The 14,796-nt window shown below is 55.7% G+C and overlaps 1 protein-coding gene across 1 annotated transcript in view; it reads left to right on the top strand.

Moving 5' to 3' along the window:
• CFAP74 (cilia and flagella associated protein 74) overlaps nt 1-14,796 on the top strand; it is a 90,807-nt gene that overhangs the window by 65,706 nt on the left and 10,305 nt on the right. Inside the window, exons 18-24 of the mRNA XM_011987251.1 lie at nt 1,987-2,051; nt 2,604-2,726; nt 4,439-4,560; nt 6,693-6,821; nt 8,439-8,526; nt 9,084-9,257; nt 10,323-10,456. Coding sequence (XP_011842641.1) covers nt 1,987-2,051; nt 2,604-2,726; nt 4,439-4,560; nt 6,693-6,821; nt 8,439-8,526; nt 9,084-9,257; nt 10,323-10,456 — 835 coding nt within the window. The remainder of the gene's footprint in view (nt 1-1,986; nt 2,052-2,603; nt 2,727-4,438; nt 4,561-6,692; nt 6,822-8,438; nt 8,527-9,083; nt 9,258-10,322; nt 10,457-14,796) is intronic.

A 14,796-nucleotide genomic window follows, 5' to 3' on the forward strand; every position in this document is an offset into this window, starting at 1 on the left:
GACTCTGTCAAAGAAAGAAGAAGAAGGAAAGAAGGGAGGGAGGGAAAGAAAGGAGGGAGGGTGGGAGGGAGGAAGGGAGGAAGGAAGGAATGGAAGGAAGGGAGGGAGGGAGGGAGGAAGGGAGGAAGGAAAGGAGGAAGGAAGGAAGGAATTGCAGCAGTCTTGCACAGTTCAGACATGGGTATTATTCGACATCAAAAATCAAATAAGGATGCTTAATACATTGAAAAGTACTGCATGGTGAGACTCCATCTCTACGAAGAAGAAAAATAGCCAGGCATGGTGACATGCATCTGTAGTCCCAGCTACTCAGGATGCTGAGCCGGGAGGATTGCTGGAGCCTGGGAAGGTGAAGCTGCAATGAGCCGTGATCACGCCACTGCATTGCAGCCTGGGTGACAGAGTAAGACCCTGCCAAAAAAAAAAAGAAGAAGAAGAAAGAAAAGAAAAGACTAGAATAAGGAGACCAGGCCATGGTAGCTCATGCCTGTAATCCCAATACTTTGGGAGGCCAATACAGGAGGATCGCTTAAGCCCAGATGTTTGAGATCAGCCTGGGCAACATAACAAGACCCTGTCTCTACCAAAATATATATATATACACATATATGTATAAAAAATTAGCCAAGCATGGCGGCATGCACCTGTGGTCACTTGAAACCAGGAGGCCGAGGCTGCAGGGAGCAGTGATTGCACCACTGCACTCCAGCCCTGGTCAAAGAGTGAGACCTCGTCTCTAAAAACCAAAAAGCTGCTGGACCCAGAATCTGACCACCTGGGCTCAGGTCCAGGCTCTTGTTGCCGTGGTGATCCTGAGGCAGCCAGAGTGGAGGGCAGCTGACCCAGCTGCACCCCTTCCACGTTCAGAACCGGGGACCCTTGGCCGGGCGTGGTGGCTCACACCTGCAATTCCATCACTTTGGGAGGCCGAGGTGGGCGGATCACAAGGTCAGGAGTTCGAGACCAACCTGGCCAGTACGCTGAAACCCCATCTCTACTAAAAATACAAAAATGAGCCAGGCATGTAGCAGGTGCCTGTAGTCCCAGCTACTTGGGAGGCTGAGGCAGGAGAATGGCATGAACCCAGGAGGCAGAGGTTGCAGTGGGTCAAGATCACACCATTGTACTCCAGCCTGGATGACAGACCAAGACTCCATCTCAAAAAAAAAAAAAAAAAAGAACAGGGGTCCCTGCAGCCTTTACAACTCCAGACCCCAGAAATAATGTGCACAGTGTTTTGAAGTTGTCACCCGGCTCCCAAAGAGCCCTGCCGTCCAGACGCCGAGCCCAGGGCAGGCTCTGGCAAGCCCACGGGGGCTCCCCATGGTGACATGGCCTGGCCGGTGGCCCAGCTGCTCTGACCCCACCCGGCAGCGCGACAGAGGCCAAAGGAGAACGCCAACCTGCGCGTGGCCTCTCGAATTGCATCGATTCAGGTGCAAAGTCAACAAAAAGTCCTGCTCGGACTTGCAAGGAAACAGCTCTGCTACCTGGGGCCTTGCTGACCAACTGCCGGCAGGTGCCCCCAGAACCCAGCGGCAGATGGAAACCAGGAGCCCGCCATGGGGACGTGATGACTCCAACACACCAGCAGCAGGTACCCATAGGGAATACGTACGCTACATCTGTGGGAAGTTAGGTTACCAGATATGATGGTAAGAGAAGAAATATCCCCAAAAGATGACACTGTTTTAGAATTTTCTGGACTTAGCTGTCCTTCCCACTCCAGCCTCTAATACCCTCGCCCTGGGGCTGCCGGGCCGTGAGAAAATGGAGGTCCTTGGGAGAGGGCTTCCAAAGTCCTCCAGGCACCATGGGGACTGGCTGCACACCCTCTCTGGGCCTGGGTCCCCCAAGGGGCCACTACGGCCAGAAAGGACAGAGCCCAGGATATGGGTTTGGAGGTGGTGACCACGTCCCGAGGGGCCCTGGGCCACACACCTTCACCCTGCCAACCCTCACCTCTGGATCCCCCTTTTCTTCCAGAACCGGAGAGATTAACCACAGCGATACCTCCCAGCGAAGAGCAGACGGAGATCACACTGGGGGAGGTCAGCCAGCTCAGGCCCTAAAACAGCTGCCACGATCCGAGACACCGCCCACCTTCCCCCAGCCCCAGCCGCACCCCAACCCACTGGCCCTCGCCGCCAGGTGGCCCTTGCCTTTGACGAGAGATGGGCCGGACGTTGTCCACCGGGCACTTGCAGCCTCCAGGCCTCTTGTAATCTCAGCTGGCATGGGGCCACCGCCTCCACAAGCCGGGGCTGTGCAGGACCCACAGATTGTTTCCTGGATATGGGGCACTGGTGAGACGTGGGGTGGACGCTGGCCGTGGCCTCCCTGGCCGGGGCACGGCCCTGAGCTCATGAGCAAGGGAGGATGTGGAGGAGTTCAGGCTGCCTCCAACTCCCCTGGTTGGGATCCCACAACAGTAAGTCCTCCAAGGGCTGGGCCAGGCCCAGGACATCTGTGGCCAAGTGGCCACCCAGGGACACGGGTCCCGCTACCTTCCATCCTTGCAGCAGCGCACCATTGTGAGGGTTGGGAAGGGATCCTGAAAGCCATGAAGCCTGGCAGACCCCATGGCATCTCTTCCTGTGCAGATAACAGAGGGGGAAATTGGCCCCTTCAGCTCCATCAAGGTGCCCATCATCTTCACCCCGGTCGTCCCAGGAAACGTCCAAGCCAGGTTCAAGGTCATGTTTAAGAACCCCCAGTGCCCAATGGTGAGTATTCCTGCTGCCATGCCACACGCACGCCCGGGCCCCCGCCTCCACAGCCTTGTGCAGCAGCTGCCCTTGGCCACAAGGTCGCCATTTGCCCATGCAGGGATGGCCAGTTAGTGGCACAGATGGTGACACCACAGTTTACAACACACACACATGCACACTGGCATACACAGGCAAACATGCTTCTATGAGACACACACGCATGCCCCTGCAAAAACATGCATGTATACACACGCACACATGCAGAGCCCCGCACACACATGCACACACGCAGAGCCCCCCGCAGATACATGTACACACGCACACACACACACAGCCATTGTTCTTTTTTCTTTTTTTTTTTTTTTTGAGTCAGGATCTCATTCTGTCACCCAGGCTGGAATGCAGTGGCAGGATCACAGCTCACTTCAGCCTCTAATCCCTGGGCTCAAGTGATCCTCTTGCCTCAGCCTCTCGAGTAGCTGGGATTACAGCTGCACACCACCACACCTGGCTAACTTCTGTATTTTTCATACAGATGGGGTTTCGCCATGTTGGCCAGGCTGGTCTCGATCTCCTGACCTCAAGTGATCCACCCACCTCGGCCTCCCAAAGTGCTGGGATTATAGGAGTGAACCACCGCGCCCAGCCCCAGGCGACAACTTTCTGTGCTTAAAAATTCCTCTGCACCCTCTCAGCACCCCCATGGGCTGGGGCGGTTGCCTGTCCCAGGCTGTGGCTCCTCGCATCCTCCAAAGTGTTCAGAGTCCTCGGCTCACCCCACAGCACCAGGACAGTACCACTGCCTAGGCGGCTTTGTGCTGGGCTGCTGCACGTCCCCAGCCCGGGGCTTGCAGGCCCTCCCAAAACCTGACTCATTCCCTCCAACCTCCTGAGGCCCCAGGAGTCAGTGCTTGGGGAGAAGCACTATCTCGGCTCACTGCAACCTCTGCCTCTGGGGTTCAAGCGATTCTCCCGCCTCAGCCTCCCACATAGTTGGGACCACAGGCACACATCACCATGCCTGGCTAATTTTTGTATTTTTTGTAGAGATGGGGGTCTCACCATGCTGCCCAGGCTGGTCTCAAACTTGTGGGCTCAAGCAATCCTCCAAGCCTGGCCTCCAAAGTGCTGGAATTACAAGTGTGAGCCACCGTGCTTGGCCATAGAAAGGTTTTTTTAAACACCTAAATGTTAATGAGTATGAAGCTGAGTGGTAGGTACTTGGCGATCCAGTATTCTGTTCTAGTAATAGACGAACATTTAAAAAGAATATTTGGCTGGACGCAGTGGCTGATGCCTTTAATCCCTGCACTTTGGGAGACTGAGGTGGGTGGATCCCTGAGGTCAGGAGTTCAAGACCAGCCTGGCCAACGTGGTGAAACCCCGTCTTTACTAAAAATACAAACATTAGCCTGGCATGGTGGCGGGTGCCTGTAATCCCAGCTACTCGGGAGGCTGAGGCAGGAGAATTGCTTGAACACGGGAGGTGGAGGTTGCAGTGAACAGAGATCGCACCACTGCACTCCAGCCTGGGTGACAGGGTGAGACTCCGTCTCAAAGAAAAGAACATTTTAAATGACATGATATGAAAAGTGCCACAGCCATCCCAAAGAGTTAGAAAACTCAAGCCCATGAAACGTTCCTCCTGGGAGCTGTGTTAGTGCTCACCAACATCGCCTGCTTTGCCCAAAGAACTCCTGTTGCTGAGCTCACGTGTCCATATCCAGCTGCATTTCAGGGTCATGGGCGTGGCCATCGACGTGCCGGTCTGGGTGCCAAAGCCCAGCGTGGACCTGAAGATCTGTATGTACGACCGGCTCTACCAGGACTCCGTGCTCGTGCACACACGGTGAGCCCCCGCCCGTCCACGCACACAGGGTGATTCTTGCACACACGGTGAGCCCCCCCCGTCCACGCATATGGGGTGACTCTTGCACACACGGCGAGCCCCGTCCTGTCCACGCACACGCGGTGACTCTTGCACACATGGTGAGCCCCGTCCTGTCCACGCACACGGGGTGACTCTTGCACACATGGTGAGCCCTGGCCCGTCCATGCTCACGGGGCCACACGGGGTGACTCTTGCACACACGGCGAGCCCCCCCGTCCACGCACACGGGGTGACTCTTGCACACACGGTGAGCCCCCGCCCGTCCACGCACACAGGGTGACTCTTGCACACATGGTGAGCCCCGGCCCATCCATGCACATGGGGGCACACGGGGTGACTCTTGCACACACGGCGAGCCCCCCCGTCCATGCACACAGGGTGACTTGCACACACGGTGAGCGCCTCGCCTGTGCACAGGCAGTGAGCCCCCCGGTGGCCAGCGGGGACACGGCACCTGGGGCTGCCACAGCTGCTGTCCAGGCCCTGAACGTCACCCTGTGTGGCAAGGGGTGTGCTTAGCACCGTGGTTGGGGAGAGGGACCTTGGTGGGGGTGATCCAGGGTCATCTGGGAGGCGCCAGTGTCATCACAGGAGGCGTCACGGGGAGGCAGGAGGGTCAGAGTCAGGCCAATCTGAAGACACCGCACTGCACATTCCCAGCCCGTGCCGGGCCCACAGGAGTCGGACCACAGGAGGGCAGGCGCTGCGAGAGCCGTTCCTACCCAGGTCACCGGGCGGGAGGTGCCTGTGCCTGGGGCCAGTGCCTGGGGCCTCGGCATCCGCACACCCTGCTCACGGTGGAGTCTGCCGTGACCCGGGATCCAGCTGCGTGAGTTAGCGTGGCCGCAGTGAAGTCTGCGGTGACCCGGGAGCTACGTGACTTAGCGTGGCTGTGGTGAAGTCTGCGGTGACCCAGGAGCTGCGTGAGTTAGCGTGGCCACGGTGGAGTCTGCTCACCTCCGGCATCCATCCTACCACAGCTTCTCTATGGCCTTGGAAACGTGACAGAAAGGGCCCGGGCGTGTCTGTCAGGCACTGTGGGCTGGGCGGGGCTCAGCTCCGTGGATGGTCTCCGGCTGTGGTTGTGCGTACCTCAGTGTAGCCGTGTACTTGTTTGTATAGACTCTGGCCCCACAAGGGAACCAGAAGATAGAGCAGCATCTGCCGGACAGGGAGGGCGCGGTCTCTGAGCACCCAGACACCCACCTCGCACGGGGCCCCAGCAGTAGGGGTGCAGAGGCCAGTGTGCCCATACGCACTGCGGGTGGTCTCTGGGTAGTGGTCAGAGGTCAGAGGCAGGTCTGTGCTGGACGGAGACGGGGCTGACACAGCACGGGTGACTCGCATGGAAGCACAGGAGGAAGGAGAGATTTCTCACTGCTATACCCTCGGGGTCCCCCCTCGTGGATTGCCTGGGGCAGCTGTGGTGGGGCGGCCACACCACCGTGTTCAGCAGAGGCCCAAAGACGGGGAGGGGAGGGGGGCTTGCTTCACTGTGGGAACAGGCGGCTCCCGGTGGTCCTGAGGAGGCTGTTGGCTTGAGGGAGCTGGAGATGGAGACCAGACAGACGCAGCCTCCCAGGTGACTGGTGGGTACCTTGGCTCTCTCAGGCGCATCTTGGGTTGGAGGCTGCAGTCATCACCGAGGCCTGTGGCTGTCCCAGGCCCCCCACGTGCCCTGTGCTTGAGCTGCAGGATGTGGGGATGCCCTGGGCAGGATGCGGGCAGAGCCCTGGAGGGAGGGGTTCCACCCCTCATGTCCCCTCCAGGGCCCGCACCCGGGGGCTGCCTGGCAGGTGCTCTTCCTGGAAAGCGTCCGGTTCCCGAGAGCCCATTAGGACCATGCTTCCGTTTCGATGTGGTTATTTTTAAGAATCCCTCATCAGATTTCATTTCAGATAAAACAGCCCTTACAAAGCAGGGCTTTGAAGACTCTGATTGTCGAGGTGCACGTGCATGCTTGGAGTGGGTGGGCTCTGAGCACCTGTCGGGGGCTTGCACGTTAGAAATGTTTTAATGACTCCAGGCATTGAGCACGCACACAGTCACGGCTGTGACGCCTGACCCAGTGCCCTGCGACGCGCCCACAGGTCGAAAGCTGCCCTGCGCCTGAAGTTCGAGGTGTGCAAGGAGCTGAGGGCCCACCTGGAGCTCCTGCCTGAGACAGGCTACATCCAGGCACAGTCGTCCTACTCCGTGCAGCTCAAGTTCCTGCCTCGGTAGGTGCCAGGACGCCAGGGCCGGGGCAGGGGGACGTGGGAGGATGTGGGCTCCGAGGCGCCCTCTCCACTGGCCACTCCTCTGATCTCACTGCTGCTGGGATCGTCACCCTGCAGGGATGTGTTCTGGGGCCGAGGCCATGACACTGGGGGGCAGTCACAGCTGGGTCGGTGGTCCGTTTTGGTTGCTTTTGTTTAAGATGTGAGCCAAGTTGAAGTTCATTTTTTTGTACAGAAGTTTCCAGTTATTCCAGCCTCGTTGAAAAGATCGGGAGGCCGTGCGTCCCCCAAGCACGGCCTGCGGCTCTCACTGCCACTGCGGGTCTGCTGCCTGCCGGGATAAGGTGGCCCAGGACACGGCTCTGGCTTGTTGCGGACGCCCTGCTGTCTGTGCACTCCCACACTGTCTTCCCTGTCTTCATCCCCGTCCCGTAACTCCCTGGGGTTCTGTTTTGAGATCAGTGCACGCCTGACATTTGCTCCTTTACCTGTGTCTTGAGGGTGTCCCTGTCACCCAGTCATCCCTGGTCCTCTCCAATCCAAGGCTCTTTCCAGGCCTCCTGGGTGCATCCCCTGGTCTGTGCTTTTGCCAGGTGGACTTTGGTTACTGCACTTCAGCGTTTGTTGTGCTTTGGAGGCTGGACGTCCTATGTCTGATCCCAGCTCCCCAGAGCTGCCCTCAGCATCCGGGCCAGGACCGAGGTCCAGACAAAGGATGCTCAGTGAAGCTTGGTGAGGGAGGTGGGCGCAGCAGGCACGACCTGGCGGGACTTGGAGGGGAACAGGGTGGAGCTGAGCTTTAAATCGACTGTTTCCTGGACTTGCCCCTGCCGGCCACCTGTCGCAGGGAAGCTGATGTTTTTCTTTTTTTTTTTTTTTTTTTTGAGACGGAGTCTCGCTCTGTCGCCCAGGCTGGAGTGCAGTGGCACGATCTCGGCTCACTGCAAGCTCCGCCTCCCGGGTTTATGCCATTCTCCTGCCTCAGCCTCCCGAGTAGCTGGAACTACAGGCACCCGCCACCTCGCCCGGCTAATTTTTTTGTATTTTTTTTAGTAGAGACGGGGTTTCACCGTGTTAGCCAGGATGGTCTCGATCTCCTGACCTCGTGATCCGCCCGTCTCGGCCTCCCAAAGTGCTGGGATTACAGGCGTGAGCCACCGCGCCCGGCTATGTTTTTCTTTCTTATTTGTACTTTTCCTGATATTTCTATAACAACACTAACTTATGTAATCAGAGATCAAACTCTGATTAAAGTGAAAATACATTTTCAAAGGGCTTTTTAAGATTCCTTTATGATGCAAACTCCATATTAATTTGAACCTTGGCTATTGAATTTTTTTCTGTTTATTTAAACACAGCTTTTGAGCCACAGTCAGTTGTGTTGCTCCCGGGAGTGACTGGCGGCTCAGACATGCCAGAGCCCTCGCGGGCCCACAGGGGCCACGCGCTCGCGGGTTCTGTGCGCGAGCGGGAGGTCGGCACGCGGCGTATCCCAGCACCAATGTTTCAGAGGTGCCGTACCTCTCAGAGATGTAGAAGCACCACTGACGGCGGGTCTTATTGTCATTTCACAAAATGGAAAGAGGAAAGCACGTTCGCCTCGTCTGCCTCTTTCAGACACTCCCTCCCAGAGGATGCGGGGAGGTATTTTGACAAGGAGACGCGAGTCCTGGAAGCCCCGATGACCATATGGGTGGCTGACCAGGTCTGTGGCCCCGATGACCATGTGGGTGGCTGACCAGGTCTGTGTTGGGGCACTTCCCAGGGATGCTGGGCGCTCCTGGGGAACAGTGGCTTTCCTGGGAGGCCAGGCGAGGGCCCCCAAAAGGGCCCATCCTCACTTGCCTTCCAGTGAGGCATCTAGCGGCCAGAGGGGCTTGCCTGCTGGGAGGGTGCTCCTGGGCCAGAGAGAGGCCTCCGAGGCCTGCCCAGGCCAGTAGGGCTGTGTCCCAGGCACCCTCACCTGCATGTGCACACATGAGGGATGCCCACACAGCTGCACACGTCTACACGCCCATGTGTGCCACACACAGGGACACATGCACCCCACTCCACCTGCAGCTGGCTCTCAGCTGCCACCCTCCCCCCCATGTCAGGGAGTGGTCACCAGGAAGTGGGTGTTATTAAAAGATGGCCTCATCGTGTCCTGGAAACCGTGGACCGTGGCCACAAGGCAGCAGCAGTGGTCGCGCCTCAGAGTTTGGGGAGCACTTGGTAAGTCTCCAAGCAGCTGCGAGAGCGACTGCGCCCGTTGTGCCTCAGAACAAGCCAGTGGAATTCACCGTGCATGCCATTGTCACCACCTCGGACCTGGAGCTCAGTCCCTCGGAGGTGGATTTTGGCTACTGCACCATCTACGAGGCCATCAGGACAGAAATCAGCCTCCACAACCACTCGCTCCTGCCCCAGGAGTTTGGGTTCGTCAAGCTTCCCAAGGTACCGCCTGCGGCCAGGCCTGGGGCAAGAGGGGCGAGGCTGGGAAGCCCAGGGGACGGGATGCAGTGGCCACTGCTCCAGGGTGCCCATGCGTGGGCGTGTGGCCCAACTTCCGTCTCTCAGCTGCACCCCTATGCCTGGACCTCCCCACCCTGCACACCAGCCCTGGGCGTGCAGCCCAACTTCTGCCTGTCAGCTGCACCCCTACCCTTGGTCCCATACACGTCCTGCACTCCAGATCCCACTCTCTGCTCTTCCTTCTGGAACTTTCCCCTGCTGGGGCCACACAAGGTAGCTAGGACGAGGCCCAAGCCTGGGCACCCCTCACCTTTCCCTGGGCAGCCCTGCTACCAACACCACCGTCCTCACTCTCCCCCCGTCTCTCACACACACACACGCGCACACACATGCACATGCTCACAATCGCTCACGCACTCATACACATGTGCTCACCCTCACATACTTGCTGACACTCATTCACACTGCCACACTCACACACGATCACATCTCTCACACTCACACACACACTTGCTCACACACGATCACACTAATCTCTTACACTCACACTTGCTCACACACAATCACACTAATCTCTTACACTCACACTTGCTCACACACAATCACACTAATCTCTTACACTCACACTTGCTCACACACAATCACACTAATCTCTTACACTCACACTTCACACAATCACACTAATCTCTTACACTCACACTCACACACAATCACACTAATCTCTTACACTCACACACACTTGCTCACACACAATCACACTAATGTTTCACTCACACACTCACACTTGCTCTCACACACACTAATCTCTTACACTCACATCTGCTCTCAGTCACATTAATCTCTTACACTCGCTCACACATGATCACACTAATCTCACTCTCACACACACAATCACACTAATCTGTCACACTCAGACTCACACTCGCTCACACACAATCACACTAATCTCTCACACTCACTCTCACACTCACACTCACAGCCCTGCTGCACGTGTGTCCACGTGGTCTCCCCATGACATTCCCTCAGAGCACTCTCTTCCATTTCCAGTTTGTGGATGTGCAGCCCAACGATGGGTTTGGGACGATCCTGCCCCTGGAAACGCTGCAGTTTGATGTGATCTTCCAGCCCACCAAGGCCGAGGAACACAGCTTCAAGCTGACCTGCAAGTCTGAGATCAACCGGTGAGCCTGCCAGGGAGAGGGACGCAGTGGGCCTGGAGCACCTGCTCGGGAGGGGCCACCTTCCCAGCAGCACCACATCCCTGCCTCTGGCCCCACCTGCCTGGCTGACCACAGGGCTGCGCTGGGCAGCACTGCCGGCCGGCAGGAACCTCAAACCTGGGTGCAGACAGGCCTGGGACCTGGGCAGCCTTGAGTTCTGGGCCCGCTCAGCCGTGTGTGCGTGTGTGTGTGTCGTGGGTGTGCATGTATGTGAGCGTGTGTGTGAGGACAGGCGAGTGTGCCTGTGTGAGTGTGTGAACATGTGTGCACATACAGGCGTATCACTGTAGTAGGTGTGAGTGCATATGGGTGTGTGCAAGAGTGCATGTTTGTCAGTGTGAGACTGTGAGCATGTGGGAGTGTATGTGTGTGAGCATATGTGATTGCATGAATGTGTGAGTGCAGGTATGTGAGCGTATGGGGGGTGAGTGTGTGTGTGAGTACATGTACGTGGGTGTGTGAACTTGCATGAGTGTGAGCACATGTGAGTGAGCGTGTGTGTGTGTGAGTGAGCATGTATGTGTGTGAGCGTATGTATGTGGGTGTGTAAGGTTAGTGCGTGTATGTGTGAGCATGCATGTGAGTGAGTGTGTTTCTATGTGGGTGGACCTGTGTCCAGAGGTGGACCTGGTGTAAAGACCTGCATACTCTGACGTCTTGTGCGATCAGCCAGTCTCTGCACCTCCCTGAGCCTGAGAGTGGGATAAGGAGGTGGTAGAGGGAGAGGTGAAACTGGACCCGAAGCAGTGGCCGTGGTCCTGCGTGGGTTCTCGTTGCTGTTGGGACCATCAGTCTCCAGGGATGTGTTCTGGGGCAGAGGCCAAGACATTGGGGGGCAGTCACAGCTGGGTCTGTGGTCCATTTGATCGCTTTGTTTCAGATGTGAGCCGAGTTGAGGTTCATTTTTTTGCACAGAGGCTTCCAATTATTCCAGCCTTGTTGTCGAAAAGATTCCATTCTGCCCAGAATTCCTCTGTGCCTTCGTCAAACAATCACCCACATTTGGGTCCTACTGACCTGGGCCGTTGGGGCCTCCCTCCATCTCTGTGGGTCCTTGAAATGTATTTATCGAAGAAGCCAGGCAGGTTTGTTCTGTGGAGTTGCCACAGGTAGGATGCTGTCCCGTGGTGTCAGTTCACGTGTTCCTCTGTTTCGTGTTGCGAGTTCACTGGCAGCAGGACCTCCGGGCTAGTCAGGCAGCCAGACCACTTCAAAAGCCACATTGGCTCCTTCTCCGGGGTGTGTTAACGCCCAGTCGTCTCTCCCTCAGCCGCCTTTGGTGCTCAGTGCTTTGCACCTTCCATCCGTAATCACGGCCCTGTGACTCTGACCTATCGATGTCGCAGTTTCCAGCCCTGTGTCACTTTCTGAACTCTTTGAGGCGCACGTGGAGTCATTAGGCTGCAGCGTTTGATTCCTTCACAACGCCGCTTCGCAGCGTGCTTCACCGTTTACATAAATTCCGCTCCTCATTCTCTCTCATCTCACAACAATGTCATCTGTGATTCGACCTTTTTCTACTGCTCATTTTCAAGTGCAATTATTTCTTTCTGAACGTTTACATTTTATTTATTGATTGATTTTTTTTTTTTTTTTTTTGAGACAGGGTCTTGCTCTGTCACCCAGGCTTGAGTGCAGTGGTGCAATCACGGCTCACTGCAGCCTCCACCTCCCCGGTTCAAGCAATCCTCCCACCTCAGCCTCCTGAGTGTGGCTAGGACTACAGGAACACACCACCATGCCTGGCTAACTTTTATATTTTTTGTATATTTGAGACGGGGTCTCACTGTGTTGCCCAAGCTGGTCTTGAATTTATAGCCTCAAGTGATCCTCCCACTTCAGCCTCCAAATGTGCTGGGATGACAGGGGTGAGCCACTGCGCCCGGCTCTCCTCCTCACTCTCAGAAAGGAGCCCAGTTCAGGCCAGGTGCAGTGGTTCATGCCTGTAATCCCAGCACTTTTGGCACCTGTAGTCCCAGTTACTTGGGAGGCTGAGGCAGGAGAATGGCGTGAACCCGGGAGGTGGGGCTTGCAGTGAGCCGAGATGGCGCCACAGCACTCCAGCCTGGGCGACAGAGCGAGACTCCATCTCAAAAAAAAATAAAAAATAAAAAAATTAAAAAAAATAAAAGGAGCCCAGTTCAGAGAGCTTTTTTTTTTTTTCTTTTTCTTTTTGAGACAGAGTCTCGCTCTGTCACCAGGCTGGAGTGCAGTGTCATGATCTCGGCTCACTGCAAACTTTGCCTCCTGGGTTCAGGTGATTCTCCTGCCTCAGCCTCCCGAGCAGCTGGGGCTATAGGTGTGCACCACCACGCCCAGCTAATTTTTGTATTTTTAGTAGAGACAGGGTTTCACTGTGCTAGCCAGGATGGTCTCAGTCTCTTGACCACGTGATCCACCCGCCTCAGCCTCCCAAAGTGCTGGGATTACAGGCGTGAGCCACCACGCCCGGCCTGAGAGAGGCTTTTCTAACTCCATGGCTCCAGAGCACCCCCTGCAGTTCGTGTGTGTGTGTGACGTGCTGAAAAAAACAGAAGGCCCCAACGTTCTTAGCCCTGCGTCCTCTGCTCTCTTCCTCCCTTGCATTTTCAGATAATCCACAAACTCAGAAAGTCAACTCAGAAAGTCAGCATCGTGTGCCCTCCACCCAAAATACAGACCTTAGACTTTTATCCTACTTGCCTCCGATTTCTCTTCGTTGTTACAGAAACGAACATTCTTCCTCAAGTCGGAGGTAGCTTCGTTCTCCCTCCCTCCCCAGAGCCCATCGGAAATGCCAGGGGCCGCATTTTCATTCCATACCTGTGTACCTATAACCTAACACACACACGCACACACACACACACCTGTGTGCAAGCGTAAATGCTTCTACCCTTGCACAGATGTAGGGTGACCACCATGCTGGTGTGCCTGGCACTGAGGGGTTTCTCAGGCCACAGGACTTTGAGTGCTGAAGCTAGGAGAACCCCAAACAGACCGGGACCCCAGGTCGGCGCCTCAGGCCCCCGCTGCTGGTCTGGATTTTGTTTGTTTCCCCTCAGCCTGGGTATTTTTGTGACTGAGCCTCATGGACACCACCAGGGGTTCCCTTTGGGACCCGTTAGGTTTGAGGCCTGTGGGCTGTCAGAGCAGCACCTCCTAGGAAGCTTCTCGTTCTAATGCAGATAACAGAAAAGAGGGTTTGAAAATCAACCATCTAAGCTTGCTTTTCAAGCATTAGGAAAAGAACACAGGAAATTAAACCCAAAGAGAGTAGAAGAAAAGACCTAATAAAGCTAAGAGTGGAAGTCAATGCAATGGAAATGAAATGGTCGACAGAGGGCCGGGCGCGGTGGCTCAAGCCTGTAATCCCAGCACTTTGGGAGGCCGAGGCGGGTGGATCACGAGGTCAGGAGATCGAGACCATCCTGGCTAACATGGTGAAACCCCGTCTCTACTAAAAATACAAAAAACTAGCCGGGCGTGGTGGCGGGCGCCTGTAGTCCCAGCTACTCGGAGGCTGAGGCGGGAGAATGGCGTGAACCCGGGAGGTGGAGCTTGCAGTGAGCCGAGATCACGCCACTGCACTCCAGCCTGGGTGACAGAGCGAGACTCAAAAAAAAAAAAAAAAAAAGAAATGGTCGACCGAGAAAAATAACAAACTAAAAGTCTTTCTTGTACAATTTAATAAAATTCATTACCCCTAGCAAGACCAATCAGGATAAAAAGAGAAAACACAAACCATCAGTATCAGGAGTGAAAGGGAACATCACTGCAGACCTAACAGATATCAAAACGATACGAAGAGAACATGATGAACAGCTTTGCACCAGGGAACATGACAATTTCGAGGAAATGGACAAATTTCTCAAAATACACAACTGACACAAAAAAATATAGAAATATCTGAATAGTCGGGCCAGGCGTGGTGGCTCACACCTGTAATCCCAGCACTTTGGGAGGCCAAGGTAGGTGGATCACTTGAGATCAAGAGTTCAAGACCAGTCTGGCCAACATGGCAAAACCCCATCTCTACTAAAAATACAAAAATTAGCCAGGCACGGCGGCAGGTGCCTGTAATCCCAGTTACTTGGGAGGCTGAGGCAGGAGAATCACTTAAACCTGAGAAGCGGAGGTTGCAGTGAGCTGAGATCACGCCACTGCACTTCAGCCTGGGCGACAGAGCGAGATTCCTTCTCAAAAAAAAAGAGAGAAAAATTGACTACTAGGCTGGGCGCGGTGGCTCAAGCCTGTAATCCCAGCACTTTGGGAGGCCGAGACGGGCGGATCACGAGGTCAGGAGATCGAGACCATCTTGGCTA

Source organism: Mandrillus leucophaeus, unplaced genomic scaffold, assembly GCF_000951045.1.
Source record: "Mandrillus leucophaeus isolate KB7577 unplaced genomic scaffold, Mleu.le_1.0 Scaffold305, whole genome shotgun sequence".
NCBI lineage: Eukaryota > Metazoa > Chordata > Mammalia > Primates > Cercopithecidae > Mandrillus > Mandrillus leucophaeus.